The sequence below is a fragment of the Herpailurus yagouaroundi genome, unplaced genomic scaffold (genome assembly GCF_014898765.1).
Source record: "Herpailurus yagouaroundi ecotype Mexico unplaced genomic scaffold, PumYag 77, whole genome shotgun sequence".
Taxonomy (NCBI): domain Eukaryota; kingdom Metazoa; phylum Chordata; class Mammalia; order Carnivora; family Felidae; genus Herpailurus; species Herpailurus yagouaroundi.
In genome coordinates, this window is record NW_024412388.1 from 42,566,738 (window position 1) to 42,588,712 (window position 21,975).

Consider the following 21,975-nt stretch of genomic DNA (forward strand, 5'->3'; position numbering starts at 1 on the left):
GAGGCAGGCCCCACCCCCCACCCCCTTCTCCAGGCCTGTAGAGCAGCTGTTTTAGGCCCTGAATACCTCTAGAGAGCCTCACCATCAGCTCCCTGGATATTAAAAGAATGGCAGCAAAGGAAGACTGTCTTAAAAGTTAGACACCTTCACAAGTTAACACTGACACATGGAGAGAAAACAATGACCTAATTATAAAATATAGTCCCATAAAAATCTTTTATCCCCATGTTATAGGTAACAAAACCAAGACCCATAGGTCAGATAACTTGTCCAAGGTCACACAGCCAATAAAGGCAAAACCCAGATCAGAATCCAGGTGAAGACCTTTAGACCTAAGACCTGGAAAGAGTCTGGTACCTCCCCTCCCCAACCCTAATAATAAATTTAAAATAAGAGATCTAAACTGCAAAATCAGTATCAGAAAGCCAAAAATGTTTACCTTTTTTTCACATCAAGTGGTTATTTGATGTTTTTTAAAAATACAAAATTATTTTATTGATTTATATCTTCTCATTCTTTGTTAGGTGCCCTAATTACTCATGCTTATTAGTATGCCTTTGACTAACCCAGAGTTGCCCACATCTGTAGGATCTGAAATCTAGGCATTTTCCCTCTACCATGTTGCCTCTCACAAAATTTTTTCAGGCAACTGTGTAAAACTTTAAGAAATTAAAATGCAATTTATTTCTAAATTAAAAAAAAAATTTACTGAACGGCTCTAAGAAGTTTTTTGTCCCCCTCCTCATTTCACTCCACATCAATATGAAGGGGACCCCTCCCCCTCCCCCATTCACCCAGGTACTCAGGCTAGAAATTTGGGTTCTTTTTTAACCCCAGGCTTGATTCCACCCCCTTCTACCCCCACATTGCTCTCCAATTCGTTTTCCACAGTAGGGTGATCTAATTTCCTGCTCAAAACCCTTCAGTGACTCTGCATGACAAACAAGATAAAACCCAAACCTCTAGGCCCTCTGTCTCTGAGACTCTTGCTTCCCTTTCTCACAACACTGAGCACTGCACTATGAAATTTTAGTGAAAACACAAACCACTAGTCAATTAGGAAACTTCTTCATTAGACTATCCAGGCCAAGCCTGGCACAGAGGAAACACATTAGAAATAGTTGCTAATGATGATTCGAATGCCTGCTAGCCAGAGGACACGGTAATGAGTAGCTTGCTGTGAACAGAGTCTGGAAACCCATTTTCAAACCTTGCCTCAAAAGTTGCACAAAAGTGAGAAACTCAACCATGCTGGCTTTTATCAATCCATTCCTTCCCAGAGTGACTTGGGTATGAAATGGCCTTGGGACCTTTCTGGGCAGTAAATTCTTACTCTTTACATTTTAATAACTTTTGTGAAGTATACATTTTGAAACTGTTAATGCTTACTCTCTTGCTTTCAGCCCCATCTTACTATGTGATCCAAGGAAGGCAGGCACCTTAGGTCCCAGGCAGGAACTGGTCCATAAAAAAATAACCCAGTACATCTGCTACCAAAAATCAAATTAACTCTTCAAAATTACAATACCAATAATTTAATTGGAAAGATGTAATTCTTTAAAAAGTAATTAAATGACAACATTATTGGGCCAAAGAATGCTAGCAGGTTGTAAAGGATAGTGATGGGTAATTGTTTCCTCTGCCATGTTCCAAAATGCATTTCATGAAAACATACCGCTTTTATAACCGAAAACTTCAAACCTTGCATTAAAAAAAATTAAATGTTTACATTTTTTTATTGTGGTAAATGCACATGAAATTTACCATCTTCATCATTTTTAAATGTATAGTTCAGTAGTGTTAACTACTTCGCATTTTTGTGCAAGTAATCTCCAGAACTATTTCATCCTGCAAAATTCAAACTCTATAACCATTAAATAACTTCCCATTTTCCCCTTCCCCTAACCTGTGCCAACCACCATTCTACTCTCTCTCTGAGTAGATCTAGGTACCTCATGTAAATGAAATTACACAGTATGTCTTTTTGTGATGGCTATTTCATGTAGCCTGTCTTTTAGGTTCATCCATGTAGCATGGGTCAGATTTTCCTTCCTTTTAAGGCTGAGTGATATTCCATTGTATGTATACACCACATTTTGTGTATCCACTCATTCACTGATAGACATCTGAGTTTGCTTCTGCTTTGTGGCAACTGTAAATGTTGCTATGAACATAGGTGCACCCAGAAATGGAACTGTTAGATGATACGGCCATTCTATGTTTAATTTTTTGAGGAACCACTATATTGTTTTCTCCCCCCTACTATATTGTTTTCTGAAGTGGCTATATCATTTTACATTCCCACCAACAATGTGTAAGGGTTCCAATTTCTCCATATCCTTGAAAATGTTTGTCTTTTTTATTATTATTTTTTAATATTTATTTTTGACAAAGAGAGAGAGATAGAGCATGAGTGGGGGAGGGGCAGAGAGAGAGGGAGACACAGAATCCGAAGCAGGCTCCAGGCTCTGAGCTGTCAGCAGAGCCCAATGTAGGGCTCAAACTCACAGACCGTGAGATCATGACCTGAGCCGAAGTCGGACACTCAACCGACTGAGCCACACAGGGAGCACCCCCCTTTTTTTAATAGAACAGCCGTCCTGACAAGTGTGGGATAATTATCTCATTCTGGTTTTGATTTGCATTTCCCTAATGATTAGCGATGTTGAGCATCTTTTCATATGCTTGTTGGCTTACAGAGTTTATTTTAAACCAAACAAAAACTACTTCACATTTTAAAAATAAACTCACTTTTTAAAACTTATCTGCTCCTGGGAAAGTCCCTTTCCTCCATCAACTTGAGAAACTGGCAGGCCGAGCTTACAAATCTTCATCTACATTGCATGCCTTCCTTGTAGAACAGCTGCAAAACTGGAAGCTCAGAAACAGTAGGTGGTGACAGACCAGTCCTGTTATTGCAGGAAAATGACAAGCTTGCCCCCTAGTGACGGGTTAGGAAGATAATAGAAAAGGCAAAGGTTTACCTTAAAAGAAAAACCACCACAAAGAACATCTCTACCCTACCCAGAATCTGGAGAAAAACTAGTAACACAAACTACTAATCAATCACAATAGTTTATTCACAGAGACAGTTAAAAAGATCCAGTTCTGAGGGACAAAATGTGTCACAAAACCTTTGCTTACAAATCCCTAGGTGAAGTTGCCTCGGGAATAATCTGTCCTTCAGCATGATGAGCAATGCCAGGTGAGTGGACTGGGGATGCTAATTTTCAACTGTGGATGCCTCCGCTAAAGCACAGCTTATACTTCATCCTCTTTGGCAATCCTGAAGCATAATGACCTTTAACTTTTATGCTGCACATCCCTCCCAATCTCTAAGAATTTATTGAAGCTCTGACTCTAAAGGCAAAAAGGAAGCCCACACCAATGATTACATAAGTCAGAGGGTGGAAGTCGTGACTATTTAACTGTTCTTAGCTCCTCAAGCCCTCTATTATGTAAGTCAAGACTCTGATTTTCAAGCCCTCCCAACTAAAATAATAATAATGATAATAATAAGGTCTGATTCCTTCAGGCACTGTGGCTGCTGAGTCTTCCTGCTCTTTGTCTCCCCTCTCCACCCCCCGCCCAGTCTCTACTGCTCTCTAGTTTGCCTTTTTTCACAGAGCACAGACTCTGAGACATAAAATCCCATAAATGTGTGTGTCTTCACAGAACACAACAGATGAAAGAATACTGACTGAAATAAACATTTCAGGCTACAACCTAGTAGGTGAGACTCTGGGGTAATGGGTCTATGTAACCAGAGCTACTGACATTAAGTCCCAAGTCTTCCTGCTCCAGCAGGTTGACTTTCAAGGGCTATGTAAGACATAAGAGGTGCCAGCCTCAAGCTGTGTGTTACTTAGAAGCATGGGCCACACTACCCAAATGTCAAAGGCTGGACATTTTTCTGCTGTTCTTTGTGCAGCTGCCGGGCCCGGTTTTTTAGCACCTCGGCCTTTGCCTCATCTTTATCTACACCATCCCCCAGCCTGTACATGCGGCTGGCATTGGCACAGGCCCAGACATGGCCCAAGTCACAGGCTTTCATTGAGTATTTACATGCCAGGCCCATGTCCTTGGGAAAGCCAGGGGCACCCTGCAGGAACATGGCACTGAGATTGAAGCAGCTGGAGGCATAGCTGCCTTCACAGGCCCTTGTGTAGTAGTCTCTGGCCTTCTCCAGATCAGGCTGGCCATCTTCATTGACCTGTCCATCATGTGCCAAGAGACCAACGTTGTGACATGCCTCCACAGACTTCCTTCCAGGCTTCTCACACGCCATCAGAAAGCAGCTGGAGGCAGCTTTCAGGTCCTGGGTCAGTCCACCTGGGAGGAAGGAAAGGGAAGAAAAAAATAAACCCAACCAGGGCAGAACCTGCATGTCTGAGGCCAAAGTTAGAGACTAATTCCTGAATAAAGTTCATACATTTTGAGCTAAGGCAGCATGAAAGGAAGGTGGCCTGGTATATAGCACAAAGACTTTCCAGCCTTGGAATCTTTGTTCAAATGATATCTTATGAGGCAGACCACCCCTAAAGGAGGTGAAAGGTGGGGACTATAAGAACTACCTCATGGGATTATAGGGAGAACATGTGATCTTATAAGCACTTTGTTAAATGTTCATTAAATGTATATTGAATACATATTATTTGCCAACTACTGTTCTAGGTTCTGGAATAAACAGACACAGTCCCTACCCTTATAATCTAATGAAACAGATATTTAACAACCACACAACCTAATGTATGATTTTAAGTGTGACAAGCATTTGGAAGAAAAGTCCAGGATGCAATGAGAATGTATCATGGCTCTGACCTAGACCAGGTTAAGATCAAGGAAAGTCTCCCCAAAGAAGTGATATTTGAGATGTAATATAATGGGGAAAAAAAGAAGGAAAAAAAAATGGAGTAAGAATTGTTCTAAGCAGGAGGAATAGGATACAAAGAGAAAAAAAGTTCATATGTCTAGAACCCAGAAATCGCTAGGGAAAAAAGGCTGTAGAGACAGGTAAGGGTCAGATCACAGGTCTGACGCATCTTATTAAGGATCCTGTACTTTATCTTAGAAATTATGGGAAACTGCTAATGGGTGATTTTAAGCAATGGTGGTGACGGCTCAATTTTCTCTTTAGTTTTTAGATTTTTCTTTTTAATGGAAAATTTCAAATCCCTATGTACTATCACTCATTCTCAAAAAATACAAACACTATCTTTTAACATTATTTTTTAAAGAAATCACTCCAAATCTACCACCTAAAAATAACCATCATTATCATTAAGAGAATACCATTCCAGTTAGCTTTGTAGTATATATTCAGATTACATGCTGGCTGGCTGAATGGACAGCTAGATAGACATATGTACTTTGAAAAATTGGATTGTATATGCTAATTTTATTTTTTAAAGTTTATTTATTTATTTATTTATTTATTTATTTATTTATTTATTTATTTATTTATTTATTTCACATGTGTGAGAGCACAGGAGGGGCAGAGAGAGACAGAATCCCAAGCAGGCTTCGTGCTATCAGCGCAGAACCTGATGTGGGGCTCAGTCACACGAACCATGAGATCATGACCTGAGTTGAAATCAAGAGTCGGATGCTTAACTAACTGAGCCACCCAGGTGCCCCTTAACTAAATCTAAGAAGTACTAACTCACAACTATAAAAGGTGAGGATACTGGTGTCTCACATTTCCTTCCATCTTTCCTCCCCCGCCCTCTACTTTTGTTACTTCTCTATTATTTTAATTTAGGAAGACAGCATAGCACAGTGGTTAACAGAAGCCTGGGCTCTGTAGCCAGAAAACCTAGGCTCCAGTCCTGGCTCCATTCCTTGCTGGCTGTGTGACATTAGGCAAGTTACTTAACCTCTATAAGCCTCCATTTTCCTCACCTGTAAAATAAGGAAAACAGTACCTACTTCATATGTTAGAAGCTTAAATGCGTTTTTACAAAGAGCCTGGCACATAATAAGTGTCCGGGAAACATTGTGGTGTTTCTATGCTCTAAAGGTTTATATTATTTACATTCTATTCAGTAACCTAATAAGCCCAATAGTCATTCTAAATGGATTCCACTCATCACCAGTCTTTTCATTAGAGCTTCTCCATTCCTGAATTGTTTCTTTTGATTAACTTCTTTATTGGTTATCAAATAGATTTTTCCAGAAAAACTCATACACAGATTCTATTTCCCCTGAGTTCTTTCAGTTCAAAGAGTGTATTTGTGCCACCTTATATCTAAATAGGATATAGGTCTTGCTTTTATACACAGCCTAACAATCTATGCGTTTTACTGGAGTGTTTACTTACATTTAATGCAATTGTTGATTATAGTTGGGTTAATATCTATAATCTTATTTATTTCCCATTTGTCCCAAATGCTTTTTGTTTTTTCTCCTTTCTTGCATTCTTTGGAATCGTGTATTTCTTTTTTTAAAGATTTTATTTCACTTTTAAGTAATCTTTACATTCAACGTGGAGCTCAAACCCATAACCCTGAGATCAAGAGTCACACTTGGGGTGCCTGGGTGGCTCAGTCGGTTAAGCGTCCGACTTCGGCTCAGGTCATGATCTCGCAGTCCGTGGGTTCGAGCCCCGCGTCGGGCTCCGTGCTGACAACTCAGAGCCTGGAGCTTGTTTCAGATTCTGTGTCTCCCTCTTTCTCTGACCCTCCCCTGTTCATGCTCTCTCTCTGTCTCAAAAATAAATAAATGTTAAAAAAAAATTTTTTTTTAAATAAAGAGTTACACTCCACTAACCCAGCCAGCCAGGTGCCTTGAATCGTGTATTTCTTTGAATTTTTTTAAATGTTTATTCATTTTTTGAGAGAGAGAGAAAGAGAGGGAGAGAGAGAGAGAGAGAGAGAGAATGAGTGGGGGCAGGACAGAGAGAGAGGAAGACACAGAATATGAAGCAGGCTCCAGCCTCTGAGCTATCAGCACATTTCGATGCGGGGCTCGAACCCACGAACCATGAGATCATGACCTGAGCTGAAGTTGAATGCTTAGCCAGCTGAGCCTTGAATTGTGTATTTCTAATAATCCATGTCATTCTTATCACTGTTTTTTTAGTTATACTTCCCTCTTCAGTGACTTATCTAGTGAACATATAACATTAATTTATCACAATCTACCACAAATATTATACCACTGCACATATAATGTAAGAATCTTAAAATACATTTTTATTCATTTACCACAGTTCCATCCTTTGTATTATTGCTATTATGTCTTACTTCTACGTATACTTTTTAATTTTACTTCTATATATAAACCTCACAATACACTGCCATTATTTTTGCTTTAAACAGTCTTTTAGAGATATTAAGAAATGAGGAAAAAAGTCTCATATCTGCATACATATTCTAATGTGCTTTATTCTTATGTATGGATCTGAGTTTCCATCTGTTATCATTTGCTTTCAATCCAAACAACTTTAACATTTTTTGTGGTGCAGGTCTGCTAATGATTCATTCCATGAGCTTTTGTCTATCTGAAAATGAATTTATTTCATCTTCATTTTTATTTTTTTTAATGTTTATTTATTTTGAGAAAGAGTACATGTGCAAGAGTGGGGGAGGGGCAGAGACAGAGAGAGAGAGAGAGAGAGAATCCCAAATAGGCTCCATGATGTCAGTGCAGAGCCGACATGGGCTCGATCTCATGAACCATGAGATTATGACCTGAGCTGAAATCAAGAGTTGGACGCTTAACCGACTGAGCCACCAGGTGCCCCTATCTTCATTTTTAAAGACATTTTTGCTAAAGTAGAATTCATGTTGGATAGTTTTTTCTTTCATTCCTTAAAGATGTTGTTTTGTCTTCTGGCTTATGTTGTTTCTGATGAAAAGTCAGGAGTTGTTCTCACCACTATTCCCTTCAAAGTCTTTCTCTGATTGCCTTTTTTTTTTAATTTTTAAAAATTAAAAAAAAATTTTTTTTGATAGAGTCCACATGGGGAGACAAGCAGGGGAGAGGCAGAGAGAGAGAGAGGGACAGAGAGAGAGAGAGAGAGAGAGTTCCCAGCACGTGGCTTGATCCCATGACCCATCATGGCCTGAGCTGAAATCAAGAGTTGGACACCCAACTGACTGAGCCACCCGGGTGTCCTTCTCTGATGGCTTTTAAGATTTTCTCTTTATCTTCGTTTTTCACCAAATTGGTAATAATGTGTCTAGGTATAATTTCATTGGTTATCCTCCTTGGGTTCAGTGAGTGCCATGGATCAGCAGACTGATACTTTTCATCAAATTTGGAAATTTTTCTGCTGTTATTTCTTCAAATATATACATATTTTGCCCCAATCTCTTTTCTTTCTGGGACTCTGATATACATGTGTTAGGTTGAAGAATACTGACTCCTACAGGTTGAGGCTATTTTTTTTTTCTCATCACTTCATTTTGGGTAATATCTATAATCCTATATTCAAGTTCACCAATCTTTCAAATTGTCTATTTTGCTATTAAGCCTGTCAAGTAACTTCTCATTTCAAATATTATGTTTTTCTACTGTAGGATTTCATTTGGTTCAAGCGTTAATTTCTCTAATGTGATTTCCTATCTATTCACTCATTATGCCCATATTTTATTTTAACTTTTAAAAATATTTATTACACCTGTTTAAAATTTTTTTTTTAATGTTTATTTATTTTTGAGACAGAGACAGAGCATGAACAGGGGAGGGTCAGAGAGAGGGAGACGCAGAATCCGAAGCAGGCTCCAGGCTCTGAGCAGTCAGCACAGAGCCCGATGCGGGGCTCGAACTCATGGACCGTGAGATCATGACCTGAGCCGAAGTTGGATGCTTAACCGACTGAGCCACCCAGGCGCCCCTATTACACCTGTTTTAAAATATTTAACTGTTAATTTCAACATCTCTGTCATATCTAGGTGTTTCTGTTGACTGCTTTTTTTCTGTTTAGCAATTTCTTATTTTATGCTAAACACTGTACATGATACTTTGTTCAATCTGGATTTTGCTATATTCCTTTGAAGGTTGTTGAACTTTTGTTCTGGTAGCCAAAATCCCTATGGCACTTGTTTGTAAGTTTTGTTAGAGCAGATTATAGCACAGTCTTGCTACTAGGGCGATCTCAGTTGAATGTAGTGTTCAATGTCTCTCCACTCGGGCTGGTTGGAATTCAAACCACTCCCATTACTGTGAAACCTGTGGAACCTCTTCTCAGTTCACAGCTCCCCAGTAGCTTTTCAATGAAGGTCTCTCAGTCTCCCTCTATGCATGTGCTGCTTAACATTAGGCCAAAGACCTAAAAGTACTCCTATATGGATTTCTGAGTGCCTTCTCAGTATAGCTTCTTTCTTCTCTAGCATTCTGTCCCTCAAATTCCAACTGGTTTATTCACCAGAAATTCTGACTTCTGCCTCATCAGTTCAGCAAAATTGTCATGCTCTCTTTAGCTTCCATCTCTGTGATAGTCTGGAAAGAACTTCCAGGCAGAAAAAGTAACCATGGACGGGGCTCACATTTTATGTTTCCCTTTTCTTGAGGATCACAGCACTACACTGCCTGTTTTTCATATATTTTATCCAATCTATGGTTTATATTCTTTTTTTTCTTTTTAACTAAAGAAAAGGGTGGAATTTAATCTTCATTTACAGGATACTGCAAGATACAAAATTCCACACAGAAATAAGAAACCTATTTGAGAAGAGAAGCTTCAGACAGTATACATAACTTGGAACTGTTCAAGTATAACTGTAGTGTAAAAAATGCTATAATAGCAAACCACATTTAAAAAGAATTCTTGGGGGGGGCACTTGGGTGGCTCAGTCGGTTAAGCGTCCGACTTCGGCTCAGGTCATGATCTCACAGTTCGTGGGTTTGAGCCCCGCATCGGGCTCTGTGCTGACAGCTCAGAGCCTGGAGCCTGTTTCAGATTCTGTGTCTCCCTCTTTCTTTGCCCCTCCCCCACTTGCGCTCTGTCTCCCTCGGTCTAAAAAATAAATAAATTTTTTAAAAAATTAAAAAAAAAAAGGAATTCTTGGGGCGCACCTGGGTGGCTCAGTTGGTTAAACATGTGACTCTTGATTTCGGCTCAGGTCATGTTCTCACGATTGTGAGATCTTGCTCCATGTTGGGATCCGCACGGAGCAAGGAGTCTGCTTAAGATTCTCTCTCTCTCTCTACTTCTTTTTAAAATTTTTTTTTAATGTTTATTTATTTTTGAGAGAGAGAGACAGAGTGTGAGCAGGGGAAGGGCAGAGAGAGAGGGAGACACAGAATCTGAAGCAGGCTCCAGGCTCCGAGCTTCCAGCACAGAGCCCGATGCAGGGCTCGAACCCACAAACTGAGAGATCAGTTTGGGATCTGATCCTGAGCCGAAGTCAGATGCATAACTGACTGAGCCACCTAGGCACTCGCTCTCTCTCTATTTCTGCTCCTCTCCCAAGCTTGTATTCTCTCTTTCTGTAACATAAAAATAAAGTAAAATTAAAAAATTAAAAAGAGTTTTTGGGGCACCTGGGTGGCTCAGTCAGTTCAACAGCCAACTCTGGAATTTGGCTCAGGTCGTGATCCCAGGGTCATGGGACTGAGCCCTGCATCAGGCTCTGCACTGAGCATGGAGCCTGCTTGGGATTCTCTTTCCCTCTCTCTCTCTCTTCCTCTTCCCCACTTATGAGAGCACTCTCTCTCTTTAAAATAAAATAAAAAGTAAAAATAAATAAAAAATAAAAAGACTTCTTAGTAGAGAAACAGTAAGACAAACGTATAGCAAACATAGCACACAACAAACACCTTTCTGCCTCAGCTGTACAATCTAAAAGTTAAAGGTTCCAGATCTGCAATCCTGAACTGAGAATGTATAGCATTTGGAGGTAATTTCTGGCACATTTTTTTCCCCTCTTCTTCTACAGAGAAATACTTCTCAGTTGAGTGCAATGAAGCTTTGTATAAAACTCATGGTTTTGTGGAGCTTCATTTTGTCCAAACCTCCACTTTCTTCAATCATTATGCTAAGTTTCTCAGTTTCACCTAGTTTCTTAGCAGCCTGAAAGATATTTGAAATAGTGTTCAGAATAACCCCAGCATCTTCCACAGTTAAGAGGTTCATCAGTGGTTCTATTATACCATAATGAATAAGATTTATAATCTATTCAACTGGCCCACCAGTTGAATAGTTGGTCACAGCCCATACAGCTTCCTTTTGTGTTTTAAAGTTTTCCTTAGAATGCCAGTGAGAAATGGGATTAACCCATGATTCGCAACTTGCTGTGTCTGGTGCCGGCAACCAGCTGTGATGTTTCACACTGTCCACACTGCTTCCTTCTGAGTATTAGTTTTGGGGCTCATTACCAGGCTGGGGAAGATGGCAAGTGCTCCCACTTCTATTACAACATGAGTCGGTTCATCTGTCCCAGTGACAATACTTCCTATGGCTCTTAGCACAGAAGTCACAATTGACAATTTAGGAGCTCTTTGAAGCATTACAAGTTGGGGCACAACTCCCCTTTCAACAACCACTTTTATCTGCTCATTTGGACCACCAGTCTGGTAAGAAATGGTCCAGCAGGTGTCTGCCAATACTTCTGGATCACCATAATGTAGGAGAAGAACTAAAATAGGAAGAAGTTGCTTAACAGCATCTACAGGAGTACAGGATCCTTTCTGTAACAAAAATTTGGAAGCGTCCAGATAAGATTACCTAAGTAACCACATGGTACAGACGACATATCAGAAACTGCAAGAAGGGCCAACAGTGGGTCAAATGTACCATACTTGAAAACCAAATCTCAGAAAACTGAACTATCACGTACAATGTTTCCTAGAGCTCATACAGCTTGTTCACTGATGCAAGCATGGGAAGATGTCAATAGAGAAATGAATGCTGGGACAGCACCTGTATCTACCACAGCCTTGGTCTGTTCTGATATTCTAGAAGCAATGTTAGTGAGAGCTCAAGCAGATTCAACTGAATGGGACTACAAACAATTCTGTCCAAAAAGGACACAAATTTTGGAATGAAACCAAGCCAGATGATATTCTCTATGGGGGCTGCTTTTCCCCAGAAAGCAGTTTCTTAGCAGCTTGAGTAGCCTGGAGGTGGCTTTCCAAATTGTTGCTATTTATGCTTTTGACAGTGCTATTAACAGATCAACTTACACTGCCCTGGTTGTTGTGGAGAAGTAAATTTATTAGGAAATTAGCTTACGTTTCTCCTTTTCAGCGTCTAGTCTTCCTTCTTAGCTTTCCTCAGGTCCACATTAACTTCTACTTGACACCACCTCATTTTTATACTGTCTTTCCCCTTGTTCTTGAATCTGTTAAGGTGGGCAGCTGGTGAACTGCAGTGTCATTGGAAGACTGGGTTGTGACACAGAGGGAGAAAGCTACAAAGGCCAACTCAGGCTTCCACAGAAAGCACAGGCTATGGGTTGGCTGCCCTCAAAAACATCCACCACAGCTCAGCCCAAGACAGTGTCCATGGTTTATATTTTTACAAGTTCATTTTAGGGGTGCCTGGGTGGCTCAGTTGGTTAAATGTCATACGCTTGATTTCGGCTCAGGTCATGATCTCACAGTCGTGAGATGAAGCCCCACTTCGGGCTCCATGCTGAGTGTGGAGCCTGCTTGTTTGGGATTCTCTCCCTCTCTTTCTCTGCTCCTCCCTTGCTCATGCTATCATAAAATAAACTTTTCTTTTAAAGTTCATTTTAGTTCCTTATGGAAAGAGGATTAGAGACCTGCATTAATCTCCTAACTGTAATTCAAGCAGGAGAGGAAGGTAGCTTGGATAAGAATGATGCAGGAGAGGGAGAGAGGGCAGATTTGAGACATATTTTGGAGATAAACTGGCTATTAGCTACTACTAGAGAGAGATCCACTTGCTAAGGTGGAAGATAATGGGCATAATAAATTGGGGTGAGAAAAAACAATTAAGAATTCCATATCTGATTTAAGTTAAAAAAAATTTTTTTTCAATGTTTATTTATTTTTGAGAGAAAAAGAGAGACAGAGTGCAAGCGGGGGAGAGGCAGAGAGAGAGCGAGACACAGAATCCGAAGCAGGCTCCAGGCTCTGAGCTGTCCACACAAAGCCTGACACAGGGCTTGAATTCACAAGCTGTGAGATCATGACCTGAGCCAAAGTCAGACCCTTAACCAACTGAGCCACCCAGGTGCCCCTGATTTGTTAAGTTTGACATGCCTATGATAATTCTAAGTAGATAGGTCTAATAAAAAATCAGGTACGCGTGGTCTGAAGCTCACAAAAGCAATCTAGATTAGAGATAAAAGATCTGTTTGCGGGGTGCCTGGGTGCTCAGTCAGTTGAGCATCAGACTCAATTTCAGCTCAGATCATGATCCCAAGGTCATGGGATTGAGCCCCACATCAGGCTCTACGCTGACTGTGGAGCCTGCTTAAGATTTGCTCTCTCTCTTCCTCTGCCCCTCTCCCCAACTCATGCTCTCTCATAAATAAATACATAAATACATAAATACATACATACATACATACATACATAAATTTTTTAGAGAAAAAAGATTCATTTGCAATTGTCATCAACTTATCTGAGCTTTCATGTCCTCCTCTAAAGCAATCCCACTTTTTAGAAGAGGAAATTGAAGATTCTTAAACAGAAGGGAAACAAAAGTCATCTATTGTTACCACCACCTAGAGACCATCATTACTTAATTTTTGGTGTATTTCCTCCTAGCACTATGTAGTTTTTTATGTAGTTTGCTCTTTTTTTTTTTTTTTTTTTTTTTTTAAGTAATATCTGTGCCCAACATGGGGCTCAAACTCATAACCCTGAGATCAAGAGTCCCATGCTCTACTGACTGAGCCGGCCAGGCGCCCCAATTTGGTCTTTTTACATTTGTAATCATGAACCTTCTTCGCGCCCCATTAGAAACCCTTCTTAATATCTGTTTTATTGGCTCCATAATATTTCCTCAAAGACATATGTGTCAGAGTTAACTTCTACTTCTTTTCATAGGACACATAGATTGTTTCACAATAGTTCAAAGTTGATTTCCTATATGAAAACATTTGGCCAACGTATTCCTTGGATGTGCACACTCTAAGTGTGCAATCCAGAGTAACTTCTGCAGCACAACCAGACCTGTTCACGTTGATAAAATATTTTACAATTTAACAAAGCTATTCTCATTTGATGCTCAGAAAAATCCTATGAAGAAGGTATGAGTGGACCTTCTTACTCTAATTTTGTCAACAAAGAAATTGCTACTCAGAGAAAGAAAATGCCTTGTCAGATGCTACACTGTCTAAAAGTGGGTTCTTTGGCCTCCCACTCTTTCCCTTGCCCCAAGCTATCCTTGGTAAAAGAGTTATTAACCTGTCTGTGTCAAGAAAGGACACGGGGTGATTTTTTAGCAAAAAGCAAAAGCAAAGCAAAAAACAAAAAGCAAAAGCAAAAGCAAAAAGACTGGAAAATTCTTTGGCTCAGAACTAGGCAGGGGGAGTCAACAGTTTTGGCTTTTAAACATGGCAGGGCCCAAGGTCTGCTAAACAGCAATCCAAAATGGCTTGAGTAGCAAAGATCAGCTAACAGGATCTTCCATGACCACTTTGGTTTGAACATCCAGAGAAATTTAACAGGATTAAGTACTGATCTCTAAACACTCTGTGTTCTTTCACACCCACATACCTTCTCTTTGCCTGAGATAACTCTTATTACCACCTCCACCAAACCACACTCTGTCCTTCAAGGACCAGTTTGAATGCTGCCTCTTTTGTGACAGCACCCCCTGTGTCAACACTGAACACACACTCCCAGCACTGACCCTCTATAGTATTTTACATATCTCTCTGAAGATGCTTCTCAAGCTCTCCCAGGTGTAACAGGTATTAGAGTCCTTCTTCCCTCCCTCTACTCGTCCATACTTAATTCATTCTCTCACTAAAGACAGTAAAAGTGTGCTCAATAAAATAACATCTAAAAGAAAAAAATGTCAAAAAAAAAAAATTAAAAAAAAAAAAAAAGGGGCGCCTGGGTGGCGCAGTCGGTTAAGCGTCCGACTTCAGCCAGGTCACGATCTCGCGGTCCGTGAGTTCGAGCCCCGCGTCAGGCTCTGGGCTGATGGCTCAGAGCCTGGAGCCTGTTTCCGATTCTGTGTCTCCCTCTCTCTCTGCCCCTCCCCCGTTCATGCTCTGTCTCTCTCTGTCCCAAAAATAAATAAACGTTGAAAAAAAAAATTTTTTTTTAAATAAAAGAAAAAAATGTCAATATACAATCATTAATCGCATCAATTTGTCTAATAAGAGAACAATTTCAGGGCCTCTTTTGTTTTCTCTAATTCAATAAGAAATTCAAAGTCCTTGTGAAAAATATAGTAAAAAACGGTAAAAAGATTACTTAACATTAAAGGGGGTGGGGGAAAATGCCTGGCTGGCTCAGTTGGTAGAGCATGTAACCCTTAATCTCAGGGTTTTGAGTTTGAGCCTCATGTTGGGTGCAGAGATTACTTAAATCGGGTGAACGTCCAACCTCAGCTCAGGTCATGATCTTGTAGTTTGTGAGTTTGAGCCCCACATCAAGCTTGCTGCTATCAGCCTGTCAGCACAGAACCCCCTTCGGATCCTCTGTCTCCCTCTCTCTGTTCCTCCCCCATTTGCACTCTCTCAAAAATAAATAAACATTAAAAAAAGAAACATTATTTTTTAATGGGCTAATTAACATTCCATCCAATGGAGGTAACATTATTTATTTAACTAAGCTGCTACACTGTTGGCACACAGGTTTTAGGGTTTTTTTTTTTTAATCATTATTTTAATGAAATTGTATATTACCTGTAAACTGTAAGTTAATGAAAATAAAATTTTGCCAGATAAATAATACTAGGGTATCTTTTCACATAACTTTTACTTGCATTTCCAGTTATTTCCTTAGGAAGGACACTAGGAGAATTATTAGGTCAAAAAATGCCTCTCTGCTCCATCAAGGGAAGCTGATATTCCTGCTGACGCTAAACTTTCTTCAAAATAGTGACTACCACAGGCCCCACGTCCCATGTGAAAGCAGAAATAGTTCACACAACTCCAGAGAATTAAAAAGACACCCTCTTCATCAAACTTTCACTGAATATCTTTCTAACCAGGCTTGGCTGGGCCCTGGGAACAAGAGATCAATGAATCATACAATCCTCGAAAAAAGTTGCCTGTCAAAGGTCATATTCTCTATTTGTGGTGTTTTTAAAATATGCCCATAAATTCTTTGCTATTCTTTCCTTCAAAAGCCTGGATGTTAGTTCTCTCCTATTAGTGTGGACTGGACTGATTCACTTCTAACAAACAGAATGTGATAGAAATGAAAAACATGTGACCTCCAAGGGTAGGTCATAAAAGACACCGTGGATTCCATCCCACTCTTTTGGATCACTCACTATGGAGGAAAGCAAGATGCCATGTCAAAATGACACATAAGCAGCCCACAGACAGATCCCTGTCACAAAGAATGGAGGTCTCCTGATAAGAGCTAGAAAGGAACAGAAGGCATTCCTAACAGCCATGTGAGTGAGCCATCTTAGAATTGAAAACTCTAGCTCCAGTCAAGCCTTCAAATGACTCTAGCCCCAACTCCCTGGCTAATGTCTTAACTGCAACCTCACAGAGATCCTGAGGCATATAGCTAAGCAGATCCCAAATTCCTGACCTATAGAAACCATGTGAAATAACAACTTTGTTGGAATAATTTCTTATTTAGCAATAGATAATTTAAACACTACTCACTACTATAGTACTATAGTGATAACTGCAATTAGGGAATGAGGAGAAAAGACAGATGGCAGAGAATTAATAATTGGTCCCTTCCTCTGTGGCAGGCACATGCTGATGTCTTTACCTGCATTATCTTATTATACTTATTTAATATTACCTAATAGCAAGTACTATTTTTTCTCCATTTTACAGGTGATATAACTGAGGCAGAGTTAGAGTGAATGGGTCAAGGTCCCACTTCTTGCTAATAATATTCCCTAAGGTCTGCCTAACTTGAAAGGCTATGTTCTTCCCCCTTGAACTCTCTCCAAATCTTCCCACAATGTGCTTGCCCACAGCCTGGCCAGTGAGGACCCTGAGGTCCTGAGCATGAGGCTCAGGATGTCATGCCAGTACTACCATCAATGACAATGACCAAAGAAAGCGGGCACCACCTTACCTTTTCCGGTCACATAATAAGCCCCCAGTTTATAGCAGCTATCACTGTGTTTGTTCTCTTCACAGTTGAACTTCAATACCTTGGCAGCCTCCTCAAAATTCTTCTGGATCCCTTCCAAATAGTCCACCAACCGATAGCATCCTGTGAGGAGAAGGCAAGAGCTGTTCTTCATGTCAGGGGTTGCTGCTCAGCAGTGGGGAGGGCTGAGGTGTGGCAGGCCAGAATGTGTCTTTTATTGAGGACCAGCTTCTTTCTGTCCTCCTGAGGTGTAGCAAGGTGACCTCACCACAAAGAATGCAGGTGGTGCTCAGCCATTCCTACAATTGGCATTGTCTGTCCTTAGCCAGGGCTGAGCAATGTACAGTCTGGGGAGACAGTGGCCACTATTCTGGCTCCACCAGTCACCAGCCATTCTGGTGGACCCTTCTGCTCCCTGTTAGCCAGGGCCAAAGATCCACTGCCTTTCGTGACTGAAACTTTGCTACCTTTGGAACTTCCTGGGAAGTTCAGCAATAAAACAACGAAAACCAAAAGGGTCCGTGGGCTAGTCTCTGTAGTAGCAAGAAAGTGGTGTTTCCCTGACTATATTCCTCAGCCAGGCTGAGAATGAGAAGCCCAAAGACTGAGTAGAAATGGTAGCTACTAAAGAAGTTGGAAACAGACTCTCCCTTTTTAGCAGTCTCTAATCCCAGTGAGTATCTTCTTAACATCTCTCCCCCATCCCTTCTTCATTCCAAATGACACTCATGTCATTAATTTTCCTTCAACAAATATTTGAGCTTCTATGTGCGACCACGTACCACACACTGTTATAGATGGTGGGCCTACAGTCACTTCCCCTCCTAAAAATTACATTCTAGAGGAGGGAAAAAAATAAGTAGATAGGTGAGCAAGATGCATTTATATTTTTTAAGACCCATTTAAACAGTAACAAATGTTATGTGATTGAAATAAAACAGGGTAAGATAGTTTGTTGTGCAAACTGCTGGAACAGTTACAAGACTGGGCAATCGGGGAGGACCTAGTAAGGACTTTAATGTCTGAGCTGAAATGTGAATAACAAGAATGAACTAATGATTTAAAGACAATAAAACAGGAAGGGGGCAGAAAGTCCCAGGCACAAGAAACAATAAATTAAAAGACCCCAAAGAGGGAATAAGCTTGGTACAAATAAGGTATTATGTGGCTGGATCGAGGAGAAAAGGGGTAGGAAATGAAGAGAGAAAGACGGGGACGAGATAACAGGGCATTGTGGAACACAGGAAGGAGTTAGGATTTTATTCTAGGTCAATGGCAAATCACTGGAGGGTTTTAAGAAGGGTAGTGATAGAGGCCCCTGGGTGGCTCAAGTCGGTTGAATGTCCAACTTCGGCTCAGGTCACGATCTCACAGTTCATGGGTTCGAGCCCCACGTCAGGCTCTGTACTGACAGCTCAGAGCCTGGAGCCTGCTATGGATTCTGTCTCCCTCACTCTCTGCCCCTCCCCTACTTGTGCACGTGCGCACTCTCTCAAAAATAAATGGATATTAAAAAAAAATTAAGAAGAGTAGTGATATGATTCAATTTGCATTTTTAAAAGATTATTCCAGGGGGCACCTGGGTGGCTCAGTCAGTTAAGCATCCGACTTCAGCTTGGGTCATGATCTCATGGTTCATGAGTTCAAGCCCAGCATCAGACTTGGCGCTGACAGCTGGGAGCCTTGGGCCCTGTTTCGATTCTGTGTCTCCCTCTGTCTCTGCCCCTCCCCCTGCTCATGCTCTGTCTCTCTCTCAAAAATAAGTAAATATAAATAAATAAATAAATAAATAAATAAATAAATAAATAAATGTCATTCCACTATATGTTTGCATATGCCCAGATGAATATAAAAGAACAAGATGCATGAGGGGGTATACTCCAGTAATGGTGACAACCAACATGTTGTTTTGTTATTTAAAAATCTAATAAGACAGCATTTACTAGAACAAAATGAAATTTTAACTATCAGTTTGAAGGTAGATAACAGATTTTAAGGGAATGAGCATGCCAACAGAGAGGTTAGAAGGCTATTTTAGTTATCCTGGTAAGAGATCATGAGGACTTCAAAAGACAGTAGGTATAGTCACTATTGCCTCCTCTCAGGCTCTACTTCTAAACTGCGGCAGCCAGTCCTTGTATGCCCACCCTTCCCCATTCCAATGCTTAGTATACTCTCCAGAGTACATTACCATGAACTCTCTTCTCAAAAACATGTACGGCTCTTCACTGCCTACAGAATAGTCTAAATGCCTTACCCTGGCATTCAAGGCCTGACACACCTCACTCTTCAATCTTATTTAACTACACTATAGTCTCGCTTCAACCTTCCAGAAGACAGCATTCTATTCTCCCACCCTCTCCTCCATTATCAACAGTTGCCTGCTCCTCCTGACCTACCCCCAGAAGTCTTTCCCGACAATCCTGCTCCTCAGTGGCTCCAACTCCTCTTAGGACACAGGTGAGCCCTCAAAGAACCACCCTGGGTTCTTATTAAGCCATCATACTGCAGAGCAACTCTGGTTAGTTGGTTAGCTTCAAGAAATGGCTATATCATATTCTGGAAACCAGACTGCAAGCTATTAGAAGATAAGACTAGTGGGGTGCCTGGATGGCTCAGTCGGTTAAGCATCCGACTTCAGCTCAGGTCATGATCTTGCGGTTTATGTGTGAGCTCCACGTTGGGCTCTGTGCTGACAGCTCAGAGCCTGGAGCCTGCTTCAGATTCTGTGTCTCCCTCTCTCTCTGCCCCTTCCCTGCTTGTACTCTGTCTCTGTCTCTCTCTCAAAAATAAACATGAAAAAATATTAAAAAAAAAAAAAAAGGAAGGTAAGACTAGTGTCATTTTTTTCCCCCTTTATAAACCACTCACCTGGTGGGTGAGCCCACACCAGGCTGCTCTGGGTGACCTCTTTTGGACACCAATATCCACCCACACACTCAAGTCAACTCAATGTTCCCAGAACACAAGGGGCACATTCATGCCTCAGGGCCTTTTCTTCACTAGATGTTACCTCTGCCTAGCATTGATCTCACAGACCTTCAAGGCTTAGTTCAAATATAACTTTCTCAATGACTACCTTTGACCCTTAATTCAAAATCGCCCTCCTCAACTCCCTATACCTCAGCCCTTTTTCCCATTGCACTAATGACTAGATTCTAACACACGATTTCATGTATTTCCTTACGTTTATTGTCCAATTCCCTCCACTAGAATGTAAGCTCCAGAAGGACAGGGAATTTTATCTGTTCATTGATGTATCCCCATCGCTCTACCCCCAGCACCCAAGCACTCCTCTTCGTACCCGCCCCGGCCTCCAGGCTCTGTCCCTCCTAGTATGCCGCCGCTGCGATCCCCGCAGGTCCTCGAGAAACCCAACCTGTTCCTCCCCAACACACACAACGTCGTTATCGTCCCATCGCGTCCCAACGAGTCCCCGGCCGGAGACCCCTTCCAGACCTCTTTCAGAGGTTGCTAGTGACCCGTCTAGCCCCCTCCCCTCCCCCATGCGTCCCCACGTGTCCCCAGGCTGCGCCGGAGGCGCTCACCGTTCGGGTCCTTCTCGCGGTAGCACTGGTAGTTGCACTCCACCTCCATGTTTTCCAGAAAGGACTTCACCTGCTCCTCGTCCTGGAAGTCCACCACGCCCGCCATGGCCCCTGCTCGCTCAGCCGACTTTAGCCGGCCGCTCCACCCCTGGCGTTTCTGCACACCCGCCCCGCGGTCACGTGAGCCAGCGGAGGGGCGGGGCCTGGGGGCGGGCAGCCGAGGTCTGCGCTCACCCGTATCCCGGAAGGGGGGGCGCAGTGAACCTAAATCCTTGAGCTATTGAGGCCTCAAGCTGTTTGGCCGACACGTCTCTTGCTATGTTCACTCCTTTCCTAAAACTGGTGACGATCTTTGTGCAACACTTTTTTCTGAGCCGGCTTTGTGCCCTAATGATTTTCTGCCTGCAGTTATTTATTTCTTCATTCATTCATTCGTTTGTTCAGGGATCTCCAAGTGCCTACTGTGTGCCTCACCCAGGGCTTGGTTCCAGTAATACAACAGCTAGGAAGTATGGTCCCTGCCTTTAAAGAGCTTCCAGTTTAGTGGGAAGACATTTGTTGATTCTGTTCAGCAAGCATTCTGAGCATCTACTATGTGTTAGGTATAGCTGCACAAACCAATATTCATAAGTCTGTGCCATGACGTCTGGTTCATCTGTATGTTCCTCCCAGACCTATCCCCCACCTTCCACCCGCAACCTGAATGACATAAGAAATGAATGGCAATGGGAGATGATTACTGGAACACAGTGGCTACAGAGGTTGTAGTAATAATTCTGTTATAATAGCTACTGTTTAAACAGTGTTGAACTTTGTTCCAGATTCTATTCTAAGAGATTTTATACATGTTTTCATTTAGTTCTCACTATGACCCTCATTGTGACACTATGGGGTAGGTATTATTATCCCCATTCTGCATATGAGGAAACTGAGCTCCAGAGAAATAACTTGTCCAAGATCATACAAGAAGTGAGAGAATAGTGGCATTATAAATACTTTTTTTTAAATAAAAGTGCATGTGGTACAAGAGGAACATATGAAGGAGATGGGGCAGAGGAGAGAAACTTCACCTGGCTTTTGCTTTGTTCTCTTGCACAGAATCATCAGTTCCATAAAGCCTGGACTGCAAGCTCTCCAAAGACAGTCAGATCCAGTTCATCTTTAAGTCCCAGACAGCCCTATTCTAGAGTCCTCAGTGGTACTCAATCCTTGGTTTCTCATCACCTACAGGAATGCTTCCCCAATGACTCCTCTATTAACCTAT

The 21,975-nt window shown here is 41.4% G+C and overlaps 1 protein-coding gene across 1 annotated transcript; it reads right to left on the reverse strand.

Annotated features, from left to right (window-relative positions):
* Positions 1–3,056: 3,056 nt before the first annotated feature.
* Positions 3,057–20,900, reverse strand: COA7 (cytochrome c oxidase assembly factor 7). The gene is made up of 3 exons (XM_040470262.1): positions 20,712–20,900; positions 17,146–17,286; positions 3,057–4,332 (listed from the first exon to the last, which is right to left on the reverse strand). Exons 1-3 carry the CDS (start codon positions 20,815–20,817, stop codon positions 3,884–3,886), a joined length of 696 nt encoding a protein of 231 aa, XP_040326196.1. The 5' UTR covers positions 20,818–20,900; the 3' UTR covers positions 3,057–3,883.
* Positions 20,901–21,975: the final 1,075 nt, after the last annotated feature.